Source organism: Amphiura filiformis, unplaced genomic scaffold (genome assembly GCF_039555335.1).
Source record: "Amphiura filiformis unplaced genomic scaffold, Afil_fr2py scaffold_22, whole genome shotgun sequence".
In the NCBI taxonomy this organism is placed as follows: domain Eukaryota; kingdom Metazoa; phylum Echinodermata; class Ophiuroidea; order Amphilepidida; family Amphiuridae; genus Amphiura; species Amphiura filiformis.
In genome coordinates this window covers 268,276-294,958 of record NW_027305486.1, presented here as the reverse complement: position 1 = coordinate 294,958, position 26,683 = coordinate 268,276, and the positions used below count along the sequence as shown (strand labels likewise).

General features: G+C 37.1%; 1 protein-coding gene across 1 annotated transcript; it reads left to right on the top strand.

Moving 5' to 3' along the window:
* The first annotated feature begins 8,089 nt into the window (after positions 1 to 8,089).
* On the top strand, positions 8,090 to 18,952 carry LOC140143492 (uncharacterized). Its single transcript, XM_072165325.1, has 4 exons — positions 8,090 to 8,213; positions 10,180 to 10,399; positions 16,172 to 16,259; positions 18,434 to 18,952. Exons 1-4 carry the CDS (start codon positions 8,116 to 8,118, stop codon positions 18,913 to 18,915), a joined length of 888 nt encoding a protein of 295 aa, XP_072021426.1. The 5' UTR covers positions 8,090 to 8,115; the 3' UTR covers positions 18,916 to 18,952.
* Positions 18,953 to 26,683: the final 7,731 nt, after the last annotated feature.

The following is a 26,683-nucleotide window of genomic DNA, read 5'->3' as shown; positions in this document are numbered from 1 at the left end:
CTGTCGCACTATTTTCTTAGCCCACAACGGAAGGAAATCAAAACAAACCTTATTGAGCATGTGAAGGCAAATGGTGTTTGTTTGTCCAAACTATTTAGGATGAATTGCATTAAAAAATGTGTGATAGTATTTTGCTTGTATTCCTATCCAATAGTAAACCCTCCCTCGGGTCCATGGAGAACGACTGGTAATGTAGATTATATAACAGTAAATAAACCCGATACATGGACCCTCCCAATCTGTAGGCAAGTTGCCTTCCACTTCCCAGCATTTTGTGGGAATTCACTTTTACCGATCCTGGGTCAGACCGTGGTCTCACTGTCTTGCCGTTTGTGTAAGCGGCTACTAAGCCTGACCAATCAATGTAGATCTCAGCAAGCAAGGCGATATTTGAAATGGGTTTTCATTGATAGTCTTGATCATAACCAACCAAAATGACAATAGAACTGGGTCATGCTTGTTATGTACCTACCATATTTGAATTGACAATGGGGCGGGGCTATCATAATTGACGCAACAGTCACGTTACACAGCTTGATAATTATTTGGAAGGGAGGTTACTATCAAAATGTAACAGTCTCGGATTAGAAGAGCTATTATAAAAAAAAATAAACAAGTTGGTCTGTAGATTAATTGAGTTTTCGTCGACACACAGTGCTACAGGAACAGGAGCACTATAACTTTATTGCTGGTCGTTAAAGGCATACATTGGAATGTCATCTTTCCCTGGGTAAGATCTGATACCAGGCCAGCCCATGGCCAGAGGGTAAAATGAGTAGGTTTGTTTCACCTTGAAGGCAAGGTTAGTCTTGCAAATATGGGTTAACTTTCCCCTAGGCCATCCAATATACCATATACAGTAGGACTACAACTTGTATCTATACTGGTCAGTTTATACTCCTATTTCCACATCTGTTATTCCAATGTATGCCTTTAAGGCTAAGTGGTGTGTTGGTATTAATCTTTGGAGTGAAGGAGAAGGTGGTTTTAGCTCTAAATATTTACCAGAGATGGAACCGAGACTGTGGGACAGTCTAATCCAATAGGTACGCTTAAAAAATACAATATAGATAACAATATCACGTGTGGCCGAGGAGCACGTGTGGCCGAGTGGATAAGGCGCTCGACACATAATCCATAGGTTGCGAGTTCCAACCCCACTTGTCCCGACGTGCTGTGTCCTTGGGCAAGGCACTTTATATCCTCATTGCCTTCGTAGGGTGGGATGGGATGTTTGTTTCGATGTTGAAATATTGGCGCTAATTAAGTTTTGGTGTGTTCAATGTAAATTGAAGACCACCATTAGAGTTTGAAATAAACTTTACTTATTTACTTTTACTTTATGAACATAAATTCAGACAATCTCACAATAGTGATTTGCTTTCTTTTAAGAGAAATTACACGAACATTTAATGCAAAATGATCATAAAAAAAAGAAACTATGATCCAAAGGAATCCAAAAGGTATCGACAGATTATGATAGTATACGTACTCGAACTGCAGAAACGTTCCCCATATTAGGCTACGGAACAGAAAAAGATACTGTGTACATAAACGCGTGATACATCGAAAGGTGGCAGAAAAAAAATTCGATTATGCCCGCTTTCCAAAATTCCTGCATGGCTTTAATTTATTCAACCATTTTGTTGTTCAGTTTCCTTTACTCAACGGTTGAGTAATAATTATTTGCATAATAGTTTTGTTAAGAATCGCTGCGACTATGGGATACGAGCGTATGAGGGGTTTACCTATACCTTGAGCCTTCACTATGATTAACATTCGTCTTACGAAGATTGTTACATAGTTTTTGTGTCAGTTCCTGCAGAACTGACACCTTTAGTACAGGTTTGACGATCACGTGACAATTCGAATCATCATATCGAAATATCACGTGCTCTGTAAAAATATCAATATCGATATCGATACTATTCGTCAATTCAGCCCCAAACCAAATCGCCCACATGCCAATTCGAACCCTGTATATTGATGTACAAAAAAGTTGGCCAAATTTAACTATTTCGTGATTTTCTCCATAACCGTTGTTTTTACACCAAATCTGTATATTTAGATGAATTGATGTCTTGCATTCGGTCACAAACCAATTCGTGAGTACTTTGTGCAATAACCCTCTATCTTTTAAACCAAATATCGTAAAGAGTCGTGCGATATGTCGAACTTTTCCTCTGGTCATAAAGAACAAAACAAGTCGGCGTTCGCGTATCTGTACGTAGCCGCAGTTTGTGGCCCTCACAACACGGGCTTCCGGTCCTAGGAAATGGAATATTACTGATAAATATATAAAGATGGCAAAATCAGTAAACCAGTTTAAGTTACAAATAAAGAAAAGTCTAATAAAAAAATTACATCTAATATTTAGGGATTATTTAATGACCTCACCCATCCCCCCCCCCCCCCATCTCCACTCCAACTATCAATTTCTTGTGTGGACTGTGGAATGTCTATATGAAATGTTATAAATATTTATATTGAGTCTTTCTTTGCATGTTCTTCTCCTCTTTCTTTTTTCTTTTATTTGTTAACTTTGTGTAATTGTATGGTGTAACTTAAGGCAGTGTAAGGGGGTGCTCGCTTTAGGCCTTTGGGCCTTTTGAGCATCTCCTCATTCAAATGTTGTGTCTTTTATATTTTGTATGTTGATTTGAATGAAAATAAAATGATGATGTATGATGATGATGATGTACATCATTTCCTACAGAGTCGTGAGATATGTCAAACTTTTCCCTTGGTCATAAGGAACAAAAAAGTCAGTGGTCGCATATCTGTAGGATCATTGGTTAATAAGATATACTCACTTTTTTTTAATTTTTAACAAAATATCCTAGAGAGTCGTGCCATATGTCAAATTTTTCCTCTGGTCATAGGAACAGAAAAGTCAGTGGTCGCATATCTGTAGGATCATTGGTTAGGATCACTTTTTTTTAATTTTGTGCACTTAACCCTCTATCTTTTTAACCAAATATCCTCGAGTCGTGCCATATGTCGAATTTTTCCTCTGGTCATAAAAAAAAAAAAAAAGTCAGTGGTCGCATATCTGTAGGATCATCGGTTAATGAGATATAGTCACTTTTTTGTACGTTGTGCACTTAACCCTCTTTATTTTTTACTTCTGGATATCGTTTGGAGTCAAATGATTTTTCATTTTAAAGCTTATGATATATTTTCTAAACACGAAATAAAACAAAATTGACCGCGAGCCGACTTTACAGCTGTTTCGAGATGGACGGTCACATATATTCATTAACATTAAATCGTTTATCCCTTTTGGTCAATATCGAATTGGTTTATGGCTGACTTAGCTTGGGGCCAAATGCATGAATTGGCATATGGCCAAGTCAACTGTGGACGAATTGATTTGGCCGAATCGTTCTGCTTCCATGCAGGAAGTGCCGAAAAATTACGTACTTTTACAAGGCAAAAAGCAACTTTTCTAGGCATTGTTGACATGGTGCCTTCGCCCAAAAAGGTTTCCTACTGTAAAGACCTAACTTTTGAGATGGTTTGTATGTTTGAAGGTGCAAAATTAACAATAAGCCTAAAATCATGGCCCGGTTTACCGCCGAGTTTTGCAAGTCACATCAACGACTTTGACAGATGACGTCAGACACTTCAAACATAAGTCTTGATAGTAATACGCTGTTTTACTTAGCCTATATCTGGTGGCAGCAGCATTTGTCTACAGTCACGTGATAATGGCGCCGGCGGATAATACACGGGGGGGAACTGACGGTGTCCACATCTTTTTTTTATTCCTTTCTTTCTTTTTCAGTTTTTTGTATTTTATCAGTACTTGGAGCTGGTGGGGGAGAGAAAGCATTAAAATACATTCAGGAAAAAATACAACTCAAACCAAAGATGAAGGCTCCATTTCAAAATCAAAATTACAACAAAAAAAACAAAAACAAAAAAACCCCAAACAAAAAAACACACCAGACAATGAGCAGGTTCAAAGACCCACAGAAGGAAGATGACAAAACAGAGTCCTGACCCTATCCGAATCCTATTTTGACCTTTACACAAATAAACCACCAGCCACCTTCTTCATCACATACAATATTTTTATAAAAACATCCAGCATGTCCAGTGTTAAACAAAAATCTTTTGTATTGCGCTGGTATAGGAGTTGCAAGGGCCAGATACTTTGCTGATATCGAATGATGAAATTCGCCATCTTCCTCCTGTGAAAAAATTTGAAGAATAGAAGGCTGACGTTGCGCCAAAACACGCACGCCTATGTTAGTGTATAATTAGGCCTATTTAATGATAAAATGAACTACCACTATGTTCTTGTCAGTGCTGCAGTGCAAAACTTCTCTTAAACATTACATTAAAATAATAATAGTTACATTGTAAATTGGAACTGACACCAATTTTTTTCAGGAATACTTGTTTCATGGAGTTGACATATCCGAGAGATAGACAGTGATTTGGATAAGACATTATAAGATGGATCATATATTATGTATTATGTATTCTCAGCAAACAAATAAAAAACGTTTTAAAAACGTTTTAAACAAGTTATATTTTGGGTTTTGGTTTATAGGTAAAAACGTTTTAATAACATTAAATGTCGGGTTATTATATACAGGTCATGAAAACGTTTAAAACGTTTTGTATGAAAACACACTACAGCAATATTTTTAAAATGTTTTCAAAAATAATGTTTTTGTGAACTATTTTTTGCAAACAATTTGACCAAATATTTTGTCAACACCTAAATATCATTATGTTAAAAGGGTAATATACCCTTTCGTTGTTAACTAAACATATCTCGAGATTAAAACAAGCAAATTGAACAGAACAAACGTCATTTGAGAGCTAAGACTACGCCCCAGACGTTGATGTACGCATCATGTCACAACGATATTTTCTAATTGCCATAGAGAGCGCTTTTCACTTGAACAATTTTTTTTGAGACAGGCTGTACTTCAGAGTAGACTGACTGTAGCACTCCGAATACAGATATCGATTGATATTTGAATCCGTGGAAAGATGTGAAATGAGGGAGTTTCGTAAAATTCTTATATTTCAAGAACGCTGTGGTCAATAGTCAAAATTCAAATAGTACGTGATAGCTGATTTATTCCTCAACCACACCAGTTATTTAGTTATGTTTAGTTGTGGCGTTAAAATACCCAAACAATTACCTTTCTGGCGACACAGTTCTTTCAGGGACATCGCATACATAGGGACACACCATTACTTTGAAGTTGATGTTGCGTCAAGGCAATTTTTGTCACCACCGAAATAGTTGGGAAATGTTTTTTTCGGGGAGGGGGTGTATATTTAGTGAGAGTGGGAAAAGATTTTTTTATTTTGCTCATGTATTGGTGTCCCTCAAATACTATAGTTCGAAAGCGGTCCTTGCAGTCCGAGATTCGAAGCGAACGCGGACATATTGTGAACCCTGGGAAAAGTGCAAGAAGTGAGAAGCAAGGTGAAGGATATTGTATACGAGTGAGTGGAAGTTCTGACCAAAATATCAACACAAAATTTTGCGTTCCCTCTTCGCGTCGGCTCACAATTTTCGGACCCCCCCCCCACCCTTGTTTCCAGTTTTTTCTGCATTTAAATCATAACATCCCCCCTCATGGTTTGAAGCCATATTATAACATTTTCAAACAACATAGATTAGCATTTCTTTGCCATAAAATGTTAGCTTTTACTGTCAGATATATCCCCTTTTATTTTTGAGCCGAACAACTACGGCAAAGCAAAGAAAATTGGAGTTTACTACCAGCGCACATGTCGCCAATACGTACCACTCCTTCGGTCATGTTGTGGTACGACTCTTTGTTGTGTATATCACCGTCCCGCACACCGTCTACGTACTGTGTGTTATGAACATCGTGTATGCGTTCGACTAACAATTCCATCGTAATAATAAAGCGCCGGTTCCGGCGTTTTATTCAAAATCTCGGATTTTGACAAAACTACAGCACCTAGAGTCTTGATTTTTGCAGGGTATATTGGTTTAATAAAGTACAATTTAATCGTGTAAAAAGGAATTTTAAATATTCAGTGAGGGCGTCTTCCTCAGCAAATGTTATAATATGGCTTTAAGTAAAACATTCAGATTCCCGCCTCAAGACGCCCCCCCCCCCCAAAAAAAACCCAACAAACAAATCCTTAAAACTCTAACTCTCCCCGGCATAAATATTGAACGGTCCCTAACTTGAAAGTAAAAGTCACAACTTGTTGTAGGGCTAATAGACCTAGACCTATTTTAATAATATGATAACATTGTGTTAGCCACTTCCTTGCTGAGGTGAACACAGGACGTAACTCTTACGATCATGGGTATTTTATGAACTCTATTGTTTCCTTAATGACAAAGTGATACCAATTTTTAGTATGTCCTCGGTTTTTTTTAAGAATCTATATAATATCAAACTTTTGTTTTTATCTTATAGGCCAAGGTAAGAGGTAAACAAGTCCAGGTAAAACTGGTCCGTGTCACAGTCTGAGAAATGGATGAAAATAGCCGACCTCGCTTATGTGATAATAGGTTGTAAGGGCTAGGCCGTATAAAATTGATGTTTTGGTTCTCATCCCTCCCGCCACAATTTCTGGAATTTGTCAGATTTTTTTTAGATTTTTCACAATTTTTTAGACTTTGGAATACTTTAGGAAAACTTTATATTAGAGAGCATGGATCACTTCCAAGACCGAAAACTACTAACAATGCGAATTTTATATTGGAAAAAAAACTCCCCCGCTCATCAATTCATGAAAATCCTCTGGACCAGAACCAAAACATTTTAATGTTTTGGTTAAAACTGTATACGGCATAAAATGGAGCTATAATAAGGACCTCGCCGCTTCACATGCATGCTCACAGTTCGTCGTCGCGGCTTCGCCGCTGCTCGCACCCTACTCTTTTCGATACGGATCGCGACTAAGTATAATTAGAACGGAATATCATGAAAACTGAAACAGTCAAATAAAACAAAAACAAACAAATATGCCAACAACCTTAATGCTTCCACTGTGTACTTTTTTAAAGTCTAAAATTAAATTGTAAATTGATTTATTTCTTGCTTGATTGTTTGCATGCTTGATTGATTCATTGATTCGTCCATTCATTATTTCAATTATCCATTCATTCATTCCTCAATGTATTCATTCATTCGCCCAGGTATTACAAAATACTACTTGATTATGCGCTGTTCGTGCGTGCATCCCACGTGGTGTGATGATGACGCAATCGCGCTTATTATAGGCACGGTTTCACTGGCTGGCGAAGCCCAAGACCCGTGGCAAGGTGTCGCCTACCTATAGTGCTTGGCATCCGAGGGGTTTCGGGATCGAATCCCACCAAAGCAAACCATTTTTTTCTTTCTTTTCTCTTTTTATTCCTTCCTTCTTTCCCTTCCCGACGCCAATTAACGGATGAGCTGAGCATAGTTTAGTAGCTTTTTTTTTTTACTTTATAGGCCAGTCGGAGCGTTGCTCAAATATTTAGACAAATAAAGCCACACTCACAGATAAAGGTATGGGTTCAGTACATGAGATCCCGAGGTTCATTATAATAGGTTTTGTTTTACCCCATGCATGTGTATGAATTTTCCTGGGACCGGGCAATAGCGAAAACCTTTGTTCTAGCCTGCCTATTATCTATCAAAACTCAATAACTGCAATACATATGGAAATATAAATGTGACCAGTGGCTTCCTTGACTCATTTTCTATAAAAATCAATATATTACCATGCAGAAATAAATTGTATTATTTAAGCAAAACTACCACAAACTGGAAAAATATGGCCTTTAGGCTCCGATTTGCCTACAGCATTTTCTCAGTATTTTGCAATATCTTATGCACAATTCCAATGAACTTACAAGGCCTACGAAGTGCCGCAGATTGTTGTAGGTTTGGAGACACACCGGATATATAAACAAGCCTATATCAAGTTTTTTATCAAATAAACCGAACTTGACCTAGCTAATACTTATTATATAGCCATGAACTTCATTGATAAAGTCACATTACCTAGTGGAAGCCTAGAACAATCACTTTTCATTCGGTTGAAAACAAAGTTCTCTAAGAACAATTAGTACCATTCGTAACGTGGAGGTAATAAGTAGGTCCAGTAGTCATGAATTCTTCAAACGGAAAAGAAAATGGACAAACTGTTCAATTTGAGGAGGACGTTAGCAATATGATATTTAGAGATGTTACCATCACGCAATATAAGTAAGTATTATACATTTTAACTGTCTTTTTCTATATTTCTGCCCTTGTAATTTTTGCATCGTATACGTCTAATTTTAATTTATTTTTTGACACACTGATTTGCCCCTGCAAATAATGTTTCAAAAACTTGTAAACAGATCGGGACGATTAACTCAGTGCAGTACATTTAGTTTAGGGCAACACTTAAAATTGTGAAATAAGGCAATTTTTGTCAGTTTTTTTATTATTATTATTATTATTATTATTATTATTATTAAAAAAGTATAGAATTTTGGCTTTTATTTGATATTTTATTTGAATCAAATCGGACTTTTGGTTCTGAAGTTGCGAGTAACCAAAGGGAACGATGTCACGCGAATTGAATTTTGTATCAAGGTCATGAGCGCGTAGAGCTCGAGACCGTAATGTAATAACTCCCATGACAAGTGTGATAATCTTGACGAATGTATATAATTGCACACGTTCGAATTAAGTATACATCATATGCTTCAGGTGCAATTATAATTAAACAATGTGTAAATTATTTTAGAACATCGAGGAGATTTAGGTATTTTGGGAAATTTATAATTATATATGCTGTGAACAAAAATGACATTGCTGAAAAGTAGTTCGTAAAACAATGCACGGAAGAACAATACATAATGGGCACTAGAAGTCGAGTAATATAATGGCATTAATAAGGCCTAAGAAATGTTTGATTGGCGTAACCCGACCGACCCGAAAAGAAGGCTCGACCATGACATTTTTTGTTTGTTTTGAAAAAAAAAGTTCCAAGGTCTTTATCAAACGTAATTTACAGCTTTAAGGTGGTACTACATCCCCTGATAAATGTTGTGACTAATTTTCTCAAAAAATAACTACAAACTGGTAACAAAAGTTATGTATATTATAGGGGCATGGAATGCAATTACTTCACTGAAATTTCAGTGATTCAAGACAAGTGGTTCATTATATATGTCCTCTTTTCTTAAATAACGAGCCGCTTGTCTTGAGTCACTGAACTGAAATTCCAGCGTAGTAACTGGATTGCTTTCCCCTATAATATACATAACTTTTGTCACCAGGTTTGAGGAAATTGCAAAAATAGTCACAAATTTATCAAGGGGTGTAGTGCCACCTAAAAAGTTTTTAAAAAATCCAACCTACCTACCCTATTTTTTATATCACGCCAATCAAACAATTTTAGGCCTAATTGCGACTCCTTCAACTTCGCGATAAATTAAGCAAAAAAAGTTGGATTCCAGTAACAATGTGCAATGCGCAATGCTGTTCTTTATTTTTTAAATACAAAAAGCTGCAACGGGTAATGTAGTATTTTCTGTTATTATTATTATTATTATTATTATTATTATTTGAATAATACAAGAAGAAAATCACATGCAAATAACACCATTTGTATCCTTTAAACATTTATTAAGATAGTAAAAAAAGAAAAAAGGAAAATGTTTGATTTACAAATATTATTGTATCCAAGTCGTTCCTGGTTTAACTGCTGATCATAAATTATTTCTAGCTTCTTTCGGTTCTCTTTTCTGGTTTTAATGATTTTTGAACACATATATTACAAAAAAATATAGCTACTTGCAAAAAACGGCCGCCAAAAAGCAATGTCAAGACAAACTATTCAAATTTAATATTTTTGTTGTTTGTTTGTTTTGTTTGTTTTTGTTTTTGTCTTTTTGACAAAACAAACACTCAAATTTGATCAGTTGGGTCATTTTTAACAAGAACCTTTTCATTTTTTGAAATGAAAAGGCAATCTTATCAAATTTGATGAGTTTCTTGTCATTTTAATGAGAATGTACCATTAATTTTGAAGAGAAATATGTTCATTTTGAAGAGAAATATATTATGTACCCATCTAAATAGTTTCCATTGTCAAATTTGACAAGTTTCTATTTAAAAATGAGTAGATCATTTCAAGAGTGTAATTCTTTTTTCTTATGTTTTATTCATTCCAACTAAGGTCTATGCAAAGGCAAACCCGCTTAATGGTGTTCATTTGTGTGACTTCGATCCTGCTACTCGTCGGTATCTCAGCTGGTCTGGTTACTATTCACATAACAAATACCAATGTCCGTAGAGATCTTGAACGCACAAAACTTAAACTTAACAACTTGAATTCGACTTTTGTGAATGGAAAACAGAATATCGGTCAAGGTGCTTCTTCTGTTGGGAATTTCCAGGTAGGCATTCACTATGATGGACCACAATGGCCTCATTCCAATGCCATAGTTCATTAACCTCAATTAAGCAAACATAGAGTTAAATTTGACCTCGGGATACGGAGTATGAGTTTGTGTACCCAAATTTTCAAAGGTCATTCAATGAATGTGCAAATGTATTGGGGTTAAAGAACTGTGTCCTGATAGATGCGCATGTTGTGGATCCTAGTAGTTGTATGAAGAGTTGAATGGTAAAACATCTTATTTTTTATGTCAAGACATATCAAGGCATTAGCAGCTGTTATCGTTACGATAAAGCTGACGGGTTGGCGCCTAGATAGCTATTAACCTCCTTTTTGAAGCTGTTCCGTTTCACAATTCCAGGAATGTGAGGCGGAAGTGCATTCCATGTGCGGGCTGTAGATGGAATGAAAGACCGCTCATGACTAACAAGGTTAGATCTTGGAATTTGAACTGCAAGGTCGTGAGTGTGCAGGTATTATCAGGGAACCTCTATTATTATCGGGAATTGCCTGTTACACATGATCGCACACAAGGTCGTAGGCAATTGGTCGGACCTCATCTGCCCAGAACATATTGACCCAGGTCAGCATACCACCATATCCTTCCCGACATGCTTAGTAGCCAAGTCCGTAGAAGAGTGGATCCACACACTATGTACACAAATATACATTTGGCCACATTTTATTATACGATTAATACGAATTTATTAAACATGGTAACAAATATTCTCTAGCAAATCGGTTATAGATGGAACTGGTAGGCATATTATAAATTCGGGATATTAAATATCTTCCTGACCAGCCAGATCTGCGCATGGTCAAAGACGAGTATCAGACCGACGCAAACTGGCTTAGTCTCCACATCAACCAGTTTGGTTCCGCCCCTCCACAGGGAGCGTAACCTGTGTAGGAGACTCGGTCGGACCTGGTCGGACCTCATCTCTCCCCATCGATTGTGTCCTATAATCCCCGACATTGCCCTTATGAACTCACATCCGCCTGGTATTATACGGTAGTTGGACTAAATTATAAATCTTTTCAACTGGACTTACTGTTTTTCGCTGGCTAGAGTATCAGTATCACGTCATATTTAGTCCAACTATAAAACAGCTTAAAGGGGTTTTCGTGATCCTAGCATCCTCTTTTTATGACATTTGTCAGTAGATATCCACCATGTCCACGAAAAAAGCTTATTCCCAAATTACACTGATCCATAGACAATATGTTGTAATTTCATTCTGGTATACCAGAACGAAATTCAAATTTCAAGATATCTTTGCTAAACGAATTAATCTGCAAGATTTTTGTACATAAACATTATGTAGCCAGAGGTTTCCAGTGATATAAAAAATCTCTAACTTTTTTTGAGAAAAGTGGGGAGATGGCGCTGTGGATCACGAAATGCCCTTTTAATATACATTTACTAAATTTCAGGTAAACAAATCCAAGTATTGGGTAAAATGATGTTAAACATACTTACAATGACGTTTCGTGCTGCATCGTAGCACTTTCTCAATTAACCAATTCTACCTTGTCTGCTTCCTATTGGAGCTTGATGTTGGTGGCGCTGTTTTGGGTTTACGGAGCTGGTCATAGATGTGCGGTAGGAAGTGATTTCCTTCATCTCAATTTATTGTGTTGGCCCCCTTTTTTCCGTATCCAAATCGCTTCTTTTATGTGCACTATGTTTCTGTTTAGCTCTATGTCTTTTATGCTCAGGTCTATCCAGATAAGAGATTCAGAATCAAATGCTAAGACTAGCGATCTAGAAATACAGTAGCGTGACCCTGACAACGTAGAACGCCACATTCATTATCATATCGCAAATTCTCGCGAGAGGGAATTTGGCAAAACAAAATGTCAACAAACCCGGAAATGATAATGGATGCAAGACAAATACGAGCGTAAAACAAAGAAAATAGGCAAAATATTCTTGACAGATAAAGGTGCGAGTAATGGTAGTGATAAGGCAATATTCAAGTGGTATACCCAACTCAAAATATTGTCTTATAAGAGCTTAGAAAGGAGGGTACAATTCTGATTCTGCCGGCAGACAGAGTAGTGTTGGATAAGGAGGTCTATGAGGTTTTTGCTACTCCTAAGCGATAATACAACCTATGAAAAACTCAAGAGAGATCCAACTGCGCATTACAAGAGGAAGCTTTTAAGCTTACTCACAAGGTTCAAGAAAGAAGAAAGGGAAAACGTTAAATACGGCGCCTCCGCCTATAAATGTATTGATGAAACCTCTAGAGTGTTTGATACGCGGTTAAAAGAATACTAAAGCGAAACAAGCCTCAACTAAGGCTTACACCAGAGCACAATAGAAGGTATCAGTCACCGGAGAGGTTAAATCCGCTATTGTAGCGGAGGACAATCGTGAGATTAACTGGGAAGATCCGAGCATAAAGGACAGAGTAGCACTTGTTCAGTACATGTATGGGACCATGACAACCCCTCTCTGACATTACAAAATCCACCAGTTCTGTGAGCGCCTCGTTGGCCGCTTCGCGTGCACCCCCCAGGAACTTGAACTAGTTCTAGGACAGAGAGCAAAACAAAAATAGAAGACACATAAAGGAAGCGATTTGGATACGGAAAAAAAGATGAAGGAATTCATTTCCTGCTGCACATCTATGACCAGCTCAATAAACCCAAAGCAGCGCCACCAACGTCAAGCTCCAACAGGTTTACATGAAATTTTACAAATGATATCTATTGACAATCCTGATGAACTTATTTACGGAGCTTAATATACATCTATTCCATAAGTGTAGTTAATCAATATCAACGATTTGCTACTCCTAAGTTGTCTTCTATTACGCATTACGTGATTAATATTAATAAATATTTGCATACATTAACAAAGTAGTTGAAAAGACTAAAGGCAGCTTATGGATGTAAGCTTTAGCAGTAATTCAACTCTTCACAATAGATTCATCAGGTTTGTGTAAATAATCATTTTATTATTGGATTTTTGTTCGACAAAACCAATTTAATTTTTACTCACTACAATATTTCGTCCTACAGCGTTTTGGAAATAAATCTAATACTGAAACTTACTTTTACAACTTTCTGTTCACGCCTGGAACCACCAGACTTCATCAGGCAATTAACCCGATGGACAGGTCACGTGATAGACGGCTAGGTATCGTCTTGATGGCTCGGTCCCATGCATGAGATAAGTTAAAGCGGAGTCCCCCTTTCTTGTTTAGTGACGGTTGCTCGATACGTTTCCAAATGGCTTCTTTTATGCCTCTCCTATGCCATTGTTCCTCCTGATGTTGACCAATACGGGTTTTAAAGCCAGTTTAATTTCTTCAACATAAGCCGCTGAGACGGCGATACCAAGCCATCTATCACGTGACCAGTCCAACGGGTCAGTTACCTAATGAAGTCTGGTGGTTTCAGACGCAACGTAGAAAAGTTGTAAAAGTAAGTTCCAGTATTAGATTTATTTTCAAAACTCTGTTGAAAACTACTGTGACTAAGAACATTCATTCATTTCATCCTACACATTGGAGGACTTCATCATGTACCGGTATATTAGACTGATATGGTCATCTGATCCACTTTCCCGGCAAACCAGTTTGAGTCGTTTCCGGTGTTCCTTAGTCTGTTTTGCCGACTTCAGCAGTGGATCGTAAACATGACACGAGGTATGTCACAAAAAACACAATGTAATCAACAGAGAACTGGAAACGATCGTTAACCCGGAAGTAAAATCGCAGGTAGATTTTTACGTCAACAACACGCGTGTGACGGAAAATGAAAAATGCAAATTCCGTCAAACCGCGAAGGTGGGAAGATTGAAAGACAAAAATGTGAGCAAAATATTGCCACTAAAGCGCTACGATAATGATAATGTAGATCATTCTGGAAATCAACTCAAGAAATTGGTGACGCACCTTTCAAAGCAGAAGCTTACCGATCCAGAGGAGAAAATATTGCAAAAAGGTTTGAATTTCGCGGTACGTTGTGATCATGTACCAAATGAAAATTTCATAGTAGCTACCGAAAAAGCGTGTAGTATGATCCCCGCGAATGATAGACCAGGTATATGAGAGCTGAAGTTATTGGTGTGCTGCGAAATGCTAAGTTTCCCCAGACAAATGTCTCTAAAGAGGAGAGAGCGGGCGGCGATAACTTCTCTAAAGAAAAATGATTCCATCCTGATAAAGGCAGATCAACAAAGAAAATTACGAGGAGAAAGTGTACGAAATGTTGAAAGATGAAAAGACATACTATGAAACCGATCCTACTCCAAAGTACAAACGTAATTTTATTGCCATCCTCTCACATGCAACGATGGGCAGCGCAGTTGGTCTCATAGCCAATTTCTTCACGGAATTCCTATAGAGCAGCAAGCCATTGCGACAGCCCCATAGAGTTTAAGCCACGTTATCAGGCAGCGTTATGTCGACGACGTGCTCGAGATCATAAAAGAGGGACAAGTGCAAACCCAACCGACCATCTGAACGAAACAGAGAGCATAAAGGTCACTTCTGAAGAAGAGGAAAATGGTTAAATTTCATTTTTAGATACCCTTATTGTAGCTTATTGTTAGAAATCCAGATGGATAAGTTAAGCTTTTAGTGTTCTGCAAACCGACGCACACTGATCAGTACCTCAATTTCAAATCAGAACACCCTCTCCACCAAAAAATGTTAGTGATTACAACTCATGGTCGCATGAACTCCGAAGTAACAGAAACGGAAGACAAAACCCAAGATGAAGAGCGGGTACGTGCAGCCTTGATAAATTGTGGCTACTCAGATTGGGCCATGGACAAAGTAAATAATCAAATGAATAAAACCAAAGATGCTGAAAAACTGAGATCAAAGAAAAGCAAGACCACCGAGGAATAGAACAAAGGCATGATGGTCATTCATTATGTCAGTGACCAGTCGGAACGTATCCAAAGAGTATTTAAGAAACACAAAGTCGACACAGCTAGCAATGAAACTCCATCGCACTCTCAGACAAATCTTAGTCCATCCAAAAGACAAGCGTGAAAAAGCAACAACCGACAACTACATTATGAAATCGGATGCAAAAATTGTGATCTCTCTTATGTCGGCGAAACCTCACGTATGTTCGGTACCAGACTTGCTGAAAATCAAGCGGACGTGAAAAAGGCGAATGGGAAAAAGTACATAGCACCCGCTCTGAAAGGAGGACACCAGAAATGGAACAGACAAAATCAGATCACGTCGCACGTGCAAACATGTTATAGACTGGGAAGAACCTACGATAAAAGGAAGAAGTTCGGGAAGCAATGGAAATAAGGAGAGGGGGCATCAAGACCCTAAACAGAGAGAAGGGCACATACCTCTGAGTCATATTTCCGATCCAATGCTAAAGTCTGCAAAAGATACAAAGGAACACCGGCAACCACTCAAACTTATTTGTAGGGAAAGTGGATCAGATGACAATATCAGTCATACCAGATGAAGTCCTCCGATGTGTAGGACGAAATATTGTAGTGAGTAAAAGTTCCCTTGGTTTTGTCAAACAAAAATCCTATAAAATGTTTATCAAAGTATTTAACTTGTTTACTTGATATAGGTTGTGGTGTCAGTGATTGGTGGTGATGATGATGATTATGATCATCATCGATATTGTCGAAAGAGTAAGAAAAGAGAAGAGTCGGAAAGCAAAAGGAAAAAAGAAGAAGTATGGAAAGAGAAGGAAAAAGGGGGGGGGATATAATGATGATGTTTCTTGGGGATACACTATTTACCGTCTTTATTATTTTCTTTATTTATAGGCATTTTCATCGAGTGATAACAAAGGCACGGTGTATACACGTTGGGGAAACTCGAGCTGTCCAGAATCTGCTGAATTGGTATATGATGGTAAGTCTGCCCAATACCGGTGGCTTGGTTCAAATTTGTCGTTTTGCATAACAAAAGTTTATGTAACGGATTTATTTTGTAATTTATCGTTTCTGTTCTCGTACGTCAGAGCGGCGCCGCTCCCGACTTAACTTGAATTGACTTGAATTCATTTCCTAGCGATCTGCCGCTTTGGGCAAAGCGGTGGAACGAACGATATATCGGCTTGCCGCTGGTCACCGCTAGCATTTCTGATGCGACTGCGCTGCAAAGCGAATCAAAATCGTCAATAGGGCCAAAGCATCAATAGACAGGAAAGTATGAAACCAGCATTAAGCTATAAATAAGCTTTATATTTTATTTGGTAACTCGATCCTTATGTTACATTCAGAATTTGATTGACAGCTCACTAACGACTGCAATTTTGCTTTCAAGTAAAAAAAATAAAACAGCTCGTGGTAACAATGCTGTTATGCAGTTGAATCAGTAACATCTTGACTAACAGAAAAACTTATCTTAGTTTCTTTACTAATTTGGACTCAAACGCTATGCTCAATTAACTAAATCATCCAGAAAACGAGTTGGGCCACTTTTGTCATTTGAGCGCATATCAAGCTTGCATCGCGTAAAATTGACATTCATGATTAGAAATAGCATTTTTGCTTTTATTAAACAAGAAACACCTACCCTATAATTCATATAGAGCGGATAATAAGTGTTTGCTTTTTGCCTCTACCGGGAATTGAACCAGGGACCTCTTGCACCATGTAGATTTAAACACATTAACCACTAGGACACGTTAAAAATATCTGTGTGCAAGGGACACATTGAAAAATATCTTTGTACAAAAGTTCTACGGCTATATATCACAACCAGTGATAGATTCTAAAAGACCCAATTTAAACATTTGGTAATTAAGATAAAGGTGTACTTTTTAAAGCCTTTTAGAAGTACACTTTTATCTCCTTAGCCTATTTCAAAATCAGGGTTGCGGACAAGGTCAGGGTCAGGAACGGTTCACCATATTATCTGCCGGAAACCTTGGGAGGTCACGACAATGAACTCCGGTATACAGGGAATGTAACAAAGTATAAGTTATATTTTAACACTGAGGGCTATCATGTGATCCTGAAGCTGTATTCATAAAACTGAATTGCCCTTAGAGATCCAAAGTCAGGTCGCTTGGTCGGTTTACCTTTTCTTTCCCCCCTTTTTTTTTTTTTTTTTTTTTTGACACATACAATATCAAAAAAATGCAAGTTCGCCACAAAATACCATGGTAAACAATAATTTATATACATTTTCTTAGGCATCTTTTTAATATATTACAGTTGTGCAAAAAATACACCTTGTAAAGATGAAAACGAGATTTAAGATAAATAGCGCCATCAGTTTTCACCTTTACTTAAAAATGACTACAGATTTACATAAATTACATGTCATCAAACAACCGTGGTGTGGTGCCAGAGAGCGCCTGTTACCTCGATCAGCACTGAACCAGCGCACGCAAAACGATGTACCAGCTCAGGGAAGTGCAAATCTGATTAACACTTCCCTGGTCTAACATCAATAACAAAAATGTATCTTTTAAAGGTCTTTATCTCAAAATCAGAGTTACCGACAAGTTCAGGGTTTTGTAGGAACTGTCACAAATATTATCTGCTGGAAACCTTGGGAGGTTGCGACACGAATTCCTGTACAGGAAATAAGAAGATATGGGCATAAATTGAGGGCTCATACAACTAAGTAGCTGTCCGTTAGACTTTACGTACCCAAATAGAGCCACTATTTCGGTCGTAAATCGAGTTATTTCCACTTTGAAATATAAATTTTCTTAAAATCATCTTAATCAGAACATAATTTTGCATAACATATCGGAAAAATGACTTCACATTCTAGGTCTACCTTTTGAAAAAAAAATGCTGTGTATTTCCGAAGATATCATCAAAAAACTTCGAATGTGGTATACCACAGTCAAGACTAATTCGACAATTTTTGGATGATTACTTCGGAAATATACCGATTTGGAACGCCTAATATTAATATGTTAATGAGAAAAATATAAGCTTTAACCTGATATCTGCATTTTGATGGTGTAAACTGGGGGATGAAGCTGTCAATCGGGTCATCGACCTTTAATGTGATCCACTGGATAAATAAAATGACTGACACATTATTTCTTTATCTCTTAATAGGTCTCGTCGGTGGCAGCTTATACAGTCAAGTCGGAGGTGCAGCTCAGTATCTGTGTCTACCTCAAGATCCCATCTATGGCCACGTCAATCCAGTCGTCCACGAATATAGGTCAATAATTTACCATACAGAGCTCCAGTTCCCCGGGTTCACAATCCTAGAACACCTCCAGCATGCAGACGCTGCATGTTCAGTGTGTCGAACCCTCGGTGGTAGAGTTTCTGTCCTAATGTTGCCGGCTAAGAACAAATGTCCAAGCGGATGGACTCAAGAGTATGATGGCTTTCTGATGACATCCTCACAAGATCACAGACGTACCGAATACCTCTGCGTGGATTCGAACCCGACACCTTTGCGTGGTGGCGTCCAGGACATAAATGGAGCTTTGTTGTATCCTGTGGAGGCCACTTGTGAGACAAGTAACATTCCATGCCCACCTTATGTTGCGGGACACGAACTAACATGCGCAGTCTGCAGTAAATGATGTCATAGTCTGGCCTACGATGTATTTTGTATTTAAAAAAAAATACCATACTATAATCGGAGACTGAATTAAAAAGACTTGTTTGCGTCTGACGATCAACTCCGTCGTGATTGGTTAGTAGCGCGTAAATAGTGCGGGGCATACTACCCAGTTTATAAGTCCTGCACTTTGGATGAAGACAATGTGCCACCTATCCTATCAAGTAACATATTTATACCATGTTTACAAAAATCCAGATGCGTTAGAAGGCTGTCATCTTGTTTTTCAAAACGGCGTCCAGTTTGGCTCTAATTCCCAATATTTTTCAAACTGGCCTTTTCCAATATGATCGTGATTTGGTAGAGGTTTATGACCGGCCATGGAATTTGGGATAGGCCCTTACCAGGGACAGGGTTATGAAGGTCGCCGGGGATTAGGGGTTCCAAGAATGGGTTAAGGGGTACTGGGGATGGAGTTAGGGGTCCCAGGGTTGGGGTAATGGGTACCAGGAATGGGGCAAGGGTACCGAACATGGGAGTTTAGGTTCCAGGAATGGGGTTTGAAATCATGGCCGGTGTTAGGGGTCCCAGGGAAAGGGTTAATATACTGGGGATTGACATAGGGGATAGTGGGTACCAGAAACGGGGTAAGGGGTACGGGACATTGAGTATAAGGGGTTTGGCCAGCTATAGCGTCACCTCTTTTGCCCCCCCCCCCCGGGTCATCCCCCAAGTACTGAACTAGACAAACGGGCTCCTTGGTGGTCTCCACACACATTCAGAATGTTCTTCAACACATATCACAGTATTCTTCTGATCTTTATAATTCAGGAAATGTTTAGTTTGTCACGACCCCGGTCACTTCCTTCTGAATACAAGGCAACAGGATTTTGCTGCAACTTTCACATCTTCCGTTACTTTCATTTAAATGTACGCTGTGGCATCAGTATTGGACTAATTGCAATAAATGAGATGTCATAATGCGCAGAAATGAATTCTGCTTCCAATGCATTTCCCCAATTTGGCATACGATAATTTCAATTATTTATGGGGGTAGTTACTTTTTTATGTGTTTATAATAATATTACGTACAAAAAGTATCCATACACTTGAAAAGAAAAGCAATATCTTAAAGACAATAAACCTAAATTACCAAGATCAAGTAGTCAATTGATGGAAAATATTGTGCTGCGTATTTTTGATAACTCATTCGCACGATGCAACTTTATTTTCCCATCTTATACCAATTTGAATGAAAAAAGATAGTATTTCAAAAGTGACAAATTAGATTTACATGGATTTTTCTCTCGAAACACGCTAAATTATGTGTTGACCTGTCACTGTCATCTGTTGATGTGTAATGATCCCGTTACAAAAACCGGTGGGAATTGCCCTGAAGAAAGAAATATCCCATGTTACTTTTGAAATGCTCTCTTTTTTCATTCAAATTGGTGTAACTTAATTGACTAAAGTCGCATCGTGCTAAATGAGGTGTCATAATACGTAGAACAAACTTATCAATATATTGATTACTTAGCTTTATTTGGTAGTTAGGCTAAGGTTTAGTGTCTTTAATGCTCTGCGTGCTAGCCATGCGCTTCAACGGAAAAAGTTCAAGTTTTGAAATATTTTCTCAAAATATCAAAATATCAAAAGCTATCTTAAGAACTACTGAACTTGTTTGTACTCATTTTAATGCATTTTTCATGCTGATTCCAAATATGGTAAAGAAAATTCACATTTCTGAAATTTTTGACTTTTTAAATTTTTTTTTGAAACTTGTCGTCTGCAGTCGACACCCGCGTGAAGAGAGTTAATGTTGCTTTTGTTTAAAGTGTAGAATACTTTACATATAGACGAATCCAACGAGCCAAGTCATGGTCAGGATTTGGTCGGCCATTACTGGGTCCCCACAGTACCAAACTGGTGTTGTGACTGCCCAATTGGGATTAAAACCGCTTAAAATTCCATGTTAGATTATTTTGTGTTGTAAACTGTCATCATTCTTTTGTCTACGTGTAACACGGGTGATAGAATGCAGTTTAAAATACCCTCCAGGGCCGCATCATTTCACATTTTAGGTGAGATGGAGGCGACGGGGACCCAGCTATGGCTGCCATCATCTATGCTGCCATTGAGGTGTAGAAATGCGTGAAATTGGAATCGGCTATTATATATAAGCCTACCCGCACTTAAAGCCATATTATAACATTTGCTGAGGAAGACGCCCTCACTGAATTTTCAAAATTCCTTTTTTACACGATTAAATTGTACTTTATTAAACCAATATACCCTGCAAAAATCAAGACTCTAGGTGCTGTAGTTTTGTCAAAATCCGAGATTTTGAATAAAACGCCGGGACCGGCGCTTTATTATTACGATGGAATTATTAGTCAACCGCATACACGATGTTCATAACACACAGTACGTACACGGCGTGCAAGACGGTGATATACACAACAAAGGGTCGTACCACAACATGACCGAAGGAGTGGTACGTATTGGCGACATGTGCGCTGGTAGTAAATTCAATTTTCTTTGATTTGCCGTAGTTGTTCGGCTCAAAAATAAAAGGGGATATATCTGACAGTAAAAGCTAACATTTTATAGCAAAGAAATGCTAATCTATTTTGTTTGAAAATGTTATAATATGGCTTTAATAATCAAGCGTGCTTGGTCTGTTTTAAGGTGGGACAGATGGAATTGACACTTTTTTTAGTGGAAACATACTAGGAAACCTTTACCAAGTATATGAAACAAGTATATGCTGAAATACACATTTCATACTTAATTACATATTTTACGCATATTAATTAGCTAATTTGCATAATTAATTAGCGTAAATTTGCCAATTTTCAAAAAAATGTGGAGCCACTATGCAATGTCCTATGAAGTTCATTGAGGTGTCAAATTAAAGCTCTTTGAAAGATCTAGAGCATGGACCTACATCTGGTTACATACAGGGTTAGGTAGGGTTACCCCATTGGATTTTGAGGTGAATGCAATTTTGAAAATGTACCAAAATCACAATTTCAGGTATTTTGAATATACTTTAATTTAGGTCCATGCCCTACATAATTAAATAAGCTTTATTTTGATACCTCAATGGGCCTCATAGGACATTCTATAGCGGCTCCACATTTTTCAAAATTCGATATTTGATGAAAAAATGAAATGCGTAAAAAACGTCATGCAACGGGTTCGTAAACAAAGAAAATAATAATATTCTTGTTGTAGTTAGCACAATTTTTATACAATTTGCATAATTTTTCCAGATTTTTTTTATGTTATGAAAACTACATACATTAATGTGTCTAAAAATGACAAAAACTAACTTTTGATGAAATGATGATTTTGGCCTATTTAATTACACCTGTCCCACCTTAATAACTCCATAGCATTTCTGGAGAAAGGCTAACTTTCTAGCTGTTTTAATACCGTTTGCTGTTCTTTGTCATGACTTTGTTATGGAAATAAATATAAACAAATGAATGTATGCATGTTATCGTATTTTATTACATAACGTATTTTATTTATATGTACATAATGTATAACAATATTATTTTACATAATATAACTGTATACAAACAAAATGTGAATAATTATATGCATCTGATTCACACCCTTTTTTAAAACAGGTCTCATTTTTTCATAAGTTATAATGTCAGAAAACATACACTGAAACAGATCCATCCACAAATAATAATTTTCTTTATTCTTTACATGATTTAGAGTCATCTGATATTGACTTAATGACTTAAGGGATGGGGTATGAACGTTTGGACAGTATTTATTGTGGGATATTAGAGCACATCAGACATATCGAATTGCATTCTGAATACGAAGAATGTCCTTCTGATATCAAATAATTTTGATTTTTTGAAATTTGCCATGTAATACACATTTTATGGCAAATGATTAAAAATTAATATTTTTGATATTTAACAGTACTCGAAGTAAATCTTATAAATCTGATGATTTATACTTAAAGTGTATGTAGGTGGGATGAAAAGCCGACAGTCAATTGGAAATATTGACCTTTCGTATTGAAGATATGGATTTTTTTCCCAAAACACCAGAAAAAATTAGGTCTTTGGGGAAAAAAAATCCATATCTTCAATATGAAAGGTCAAAATTTTCAATTGATCGTCGGCTTTTCCTCCCAGCTATGAATATATCATTAGATTTATAAAATTTACTTCGAGGACTGTTATATATCAAAAGTGTGTAAAATATCAAATTTTAATAATTTGTCATAAAATTTGCATTGTATCGTGAATTTCAAAAAATAAAAATTATTTGATATCAGAAAGACATTCTTCGTATTCAGAATGCAATCGATATGTCTGATGTGCTCTCATGTCCCACAAAAAAATACTGTCGAAACGCTCAAAACGCTCATTCCAGATCCCTTAAGCTTTTATAAAATAACAAAATAATAATCATTTCTTTCAATCCAGTTTGATATAGCTCCGTTTCAGCACACACCATTACAAAATTGCTTCTATATGATTACCTGTGTTAACTTATGAAGGAGTTCATATTTTTATAGTATGTGACATGACAATGGGCTCAGAATTAGGCCAAAAAGGGCCGGTTTCTCGAAGCATGGCTAGTGGTCAGGCTCCCTTAGCCATCAGGCTTAAAGAGGAAGCCCCACCAGAGCAGTTCCTCTGTCGCGAACCAAACCTGCCTGGTTATCAAATTATCAGTGACAAGCTTATCTCTGAATTGATAACTGATGCAATAACATTAAAACAATTAGTCCTAAATACCAGTGTCGACAATTTCACCTCGTACATCACCTAGAAAGATAAATCAATCAAATGGGTCCATATTGGTGTTCCTCGGGCATATAAGCATGCCCATTAGTCAAACTTCGAGAAAAGATAGGTTTTTAAACATGTTAAAAAAGTTATACAACTATGATATAGTTGAGTTATGTATCATTTTAAATATTGGAAAAATAATGACTTAAAAAAGCAGTTATCTCACAAAAAAAAAACAATGTTAGTTTAGAATCTTGTAATTCCGAGCCCATTTTGTACACCCCATCAAAACGTTTAAAAACATTTTTAATAACGATAAATGTCGGGTTATATAAAATGTTTTGTATGAAAAAATGTCAAAATGTCATGTCAAAATGTGATTGTAAAATATTTTTTGCATAATATAAAAATATATTTTTTCATCACTTACAAAATGTTTTACCACAACTTTTAAAAATGTTTTAAAATGTTATTTTAAAGTTTTATATTATAACCCGACATTTGAGTTAACTCTGGGTACGAACTTGTCTGTACACTAATCAAAAATGAAGTAGGCCTATATGGCCATTTGAATATGGTCAAGCAAACTGTAGGGCCTACTGGATTATTCCAATTCGAGTCAACACAAGATGTTAGAAATCTTTTCCACAGAGGGAGTATGAATCACAAATAGACGGAACACATTAGGCAGCTCCATTTGAATTCCATACACCATCTGAGAAAGATTCAATCTGAATCTTCCACAGAGGGAGGGTGAGTTTCAAATAGTGTCGCTTAATTGGCTGATTCCATTTGAAATTCATACTCCCCTGTAGAAGATAGCCCATTACTTCATAAATATATAACATGCCTGACATGTACAATGCATGTGACATAAATTATTAATAAAAGTTATATTTTTTAAATAATGAAAATGCACAAATGTCAATAAAAGAGCGCTGTAAAATTATTACTTTTAATGACAAAAAAAAGTCACTTTGAATGGTGGAAATCTGTTTGCTTTTTAATATCTCCTCAAAGCAAAACTATACATATGAACTTTGACATAAAATTTACGTCTTGCTGATAGAAAGAAAACAAAAACAAAACAACAAAAATATGTTTTGCAATACACTCAAATGAATTGAAAATATAAGTCAAACATGCTCCTGTACCATATGGTGCAGGACCATATGGTCCAGGACCATGGTCCTGGACCATATTATCAGGCCAAAATCGTACAAAAGCTTGGAATTACGCAGTGAAAGACACAGTTATACCATAAGGGATGAAATCAAAACTCGACCGCCGGTTGAACCGCGTTCCATTGTTTAGAACCAGAGCACCTGCGGTCAAGTTTCGATTTCATCCCAAGCATTCCGTCTCTTGCATGCACTCGGAACGATTTCCTTGCACAGTGTTCCCTCGCTAGGGTGGTACTACACCCCCTGATAAATTTTATGACTATTTAGCATTTTTCTCAATAATTAACTACACACTGGTAACAAAAGTTATGTATATTATAGGGGCAAGGAATCAAATTATCACTGAAATTTCAGTGATTCAAGACAGGTGGTTCATTATAATTTTTATGTTACGAAATGAGATACATTCTAGCGGTACCTCTTTTCTTATCATAAATAACGTAGGCCTACCGCTTGTATTGAGTCACTGAAATTCCAGTGTAGTAACTGGATTCCTTGCCCCTATAATAAACATAACTTTTGTTCCAGTGTGTCATTATTTTTATGAGAAAAATGCAAAAATAGTCACAAATTTATCAAGGGGTGTAGTACCACCTTAACGAGTGTGCATATTTGCCGGCTATCTGCTTCTTTATTGATACTTGACTATAGTAATGTCAGACGTATAAGCCGCATCTTTGTTAAATTGAACAAAACCCACATAAAATATAATGAAATAACATTTGCAAAATAAAACTACATAGCCCTACACTCTTAGAAAAAACGGTTCTCAGTAGAACCTTAAATGGTTCTTCAGCAGTCCTGTATGTGGAACCTTAAATGGTTCTACTAAGAAGCGAATGAACTATTTCAGACCTGAAAGGGGTTCTGGAACGGTCAGAAAGAACCATTTTAGACCTGAAAAGGGTTATGGAAATGCCATAAAGAACCATTTTTGGTTCTTTGAATTTTCAAGAACCCTTTTCTCTTGAGGGTTTTACATACAGGGCAGCCAAGAACTTTTTTTTTCTAAAAGACTAGGGCCTTTTGACCGTGGCATTCCCTAAACACCGATATACCTCGCGAACTGTCAAAACCCAGTGACCGTTTCCCTCCGAAGTTGGAGCGGGTCTCGAGGTTTTGTGTGTTAAACTACCGGCTTCTCTTGTGTCAACTGAGTACCAAAAAATATAGCCTACCCTCGACATGAAAGTCACTTACCCACCTAAAACCAGATTGAGATGATAACCGCTTTAAAACCGAAAACTTTTCAAATAATATTTTGTGAGGCACACCCCCCCCCCCCAAAAAAAAAACCCCACAATTTTCACGATATAGGTCAGCGGGCAAGTGTCCCAAAACTGCAAAAACGGTGCCACGATGCATTGTGAATTTTAATGCCGATTTGACTTATGTTTTGCCCCTATCGTTAAAATAAGAATAATAATCTTGGGATTTATGAGACATAATTGAACAATTTAAACATGTTCATATTGAATATCAACATGTGCCAAAATAGCATTTTCATACATACATGGATATTTCAGTAGGCCTACCTTCGATATACACGTATCCCGCGTAGTATTTCCTTTTTCTCGAGTTACAACACATACGGATACCGTACATTGTCAAACTTGTTATTGCAAATTGGGCTATTTCAAAAAATAAATGCACACTCAGGCTATAGAGGAGTTCGGATTTATCGTACTTCTTGACCAAATATTATGATTGACGTTCAAAGTGTCTAAATACAAAAAAGACGTTGGTCTTGAGCAGAGGATCAAACGTTGGAGACAGGAGTACTTCCGGTAAAACAGTAACATCCGGCCGGGATTCCCGCTCCAAGCAGATGGATCAA

What these genes read in the sequence shown, in the direction of transcription:
- LOC140143492 (XM_072165325.1), top strand. Translation starts at nt 8,116, where the DNA reads ATGAATTCTTCAAACGGAAAAGAAAATGGACAAACTGTTCAATTTGAG. An exon ending in CTTCTGTTGGGAATTTCCAG is followed by an intron (nt 10,400 to 16,171) that starts GTAGGCATTCAC and finishes CTTTATTTATAG; the next exon opens with GCATTTTCATCGAGTGATAA. An exon ending in TGCTGAATTGGTATATGATG is followed by an intron (nt 16,260 to 18,433) that starts GTAAGTCTGCCC and finishes ATCTCTTAATAG; the next exon opens with GTCTCGTCGGTGGCAGCTTA.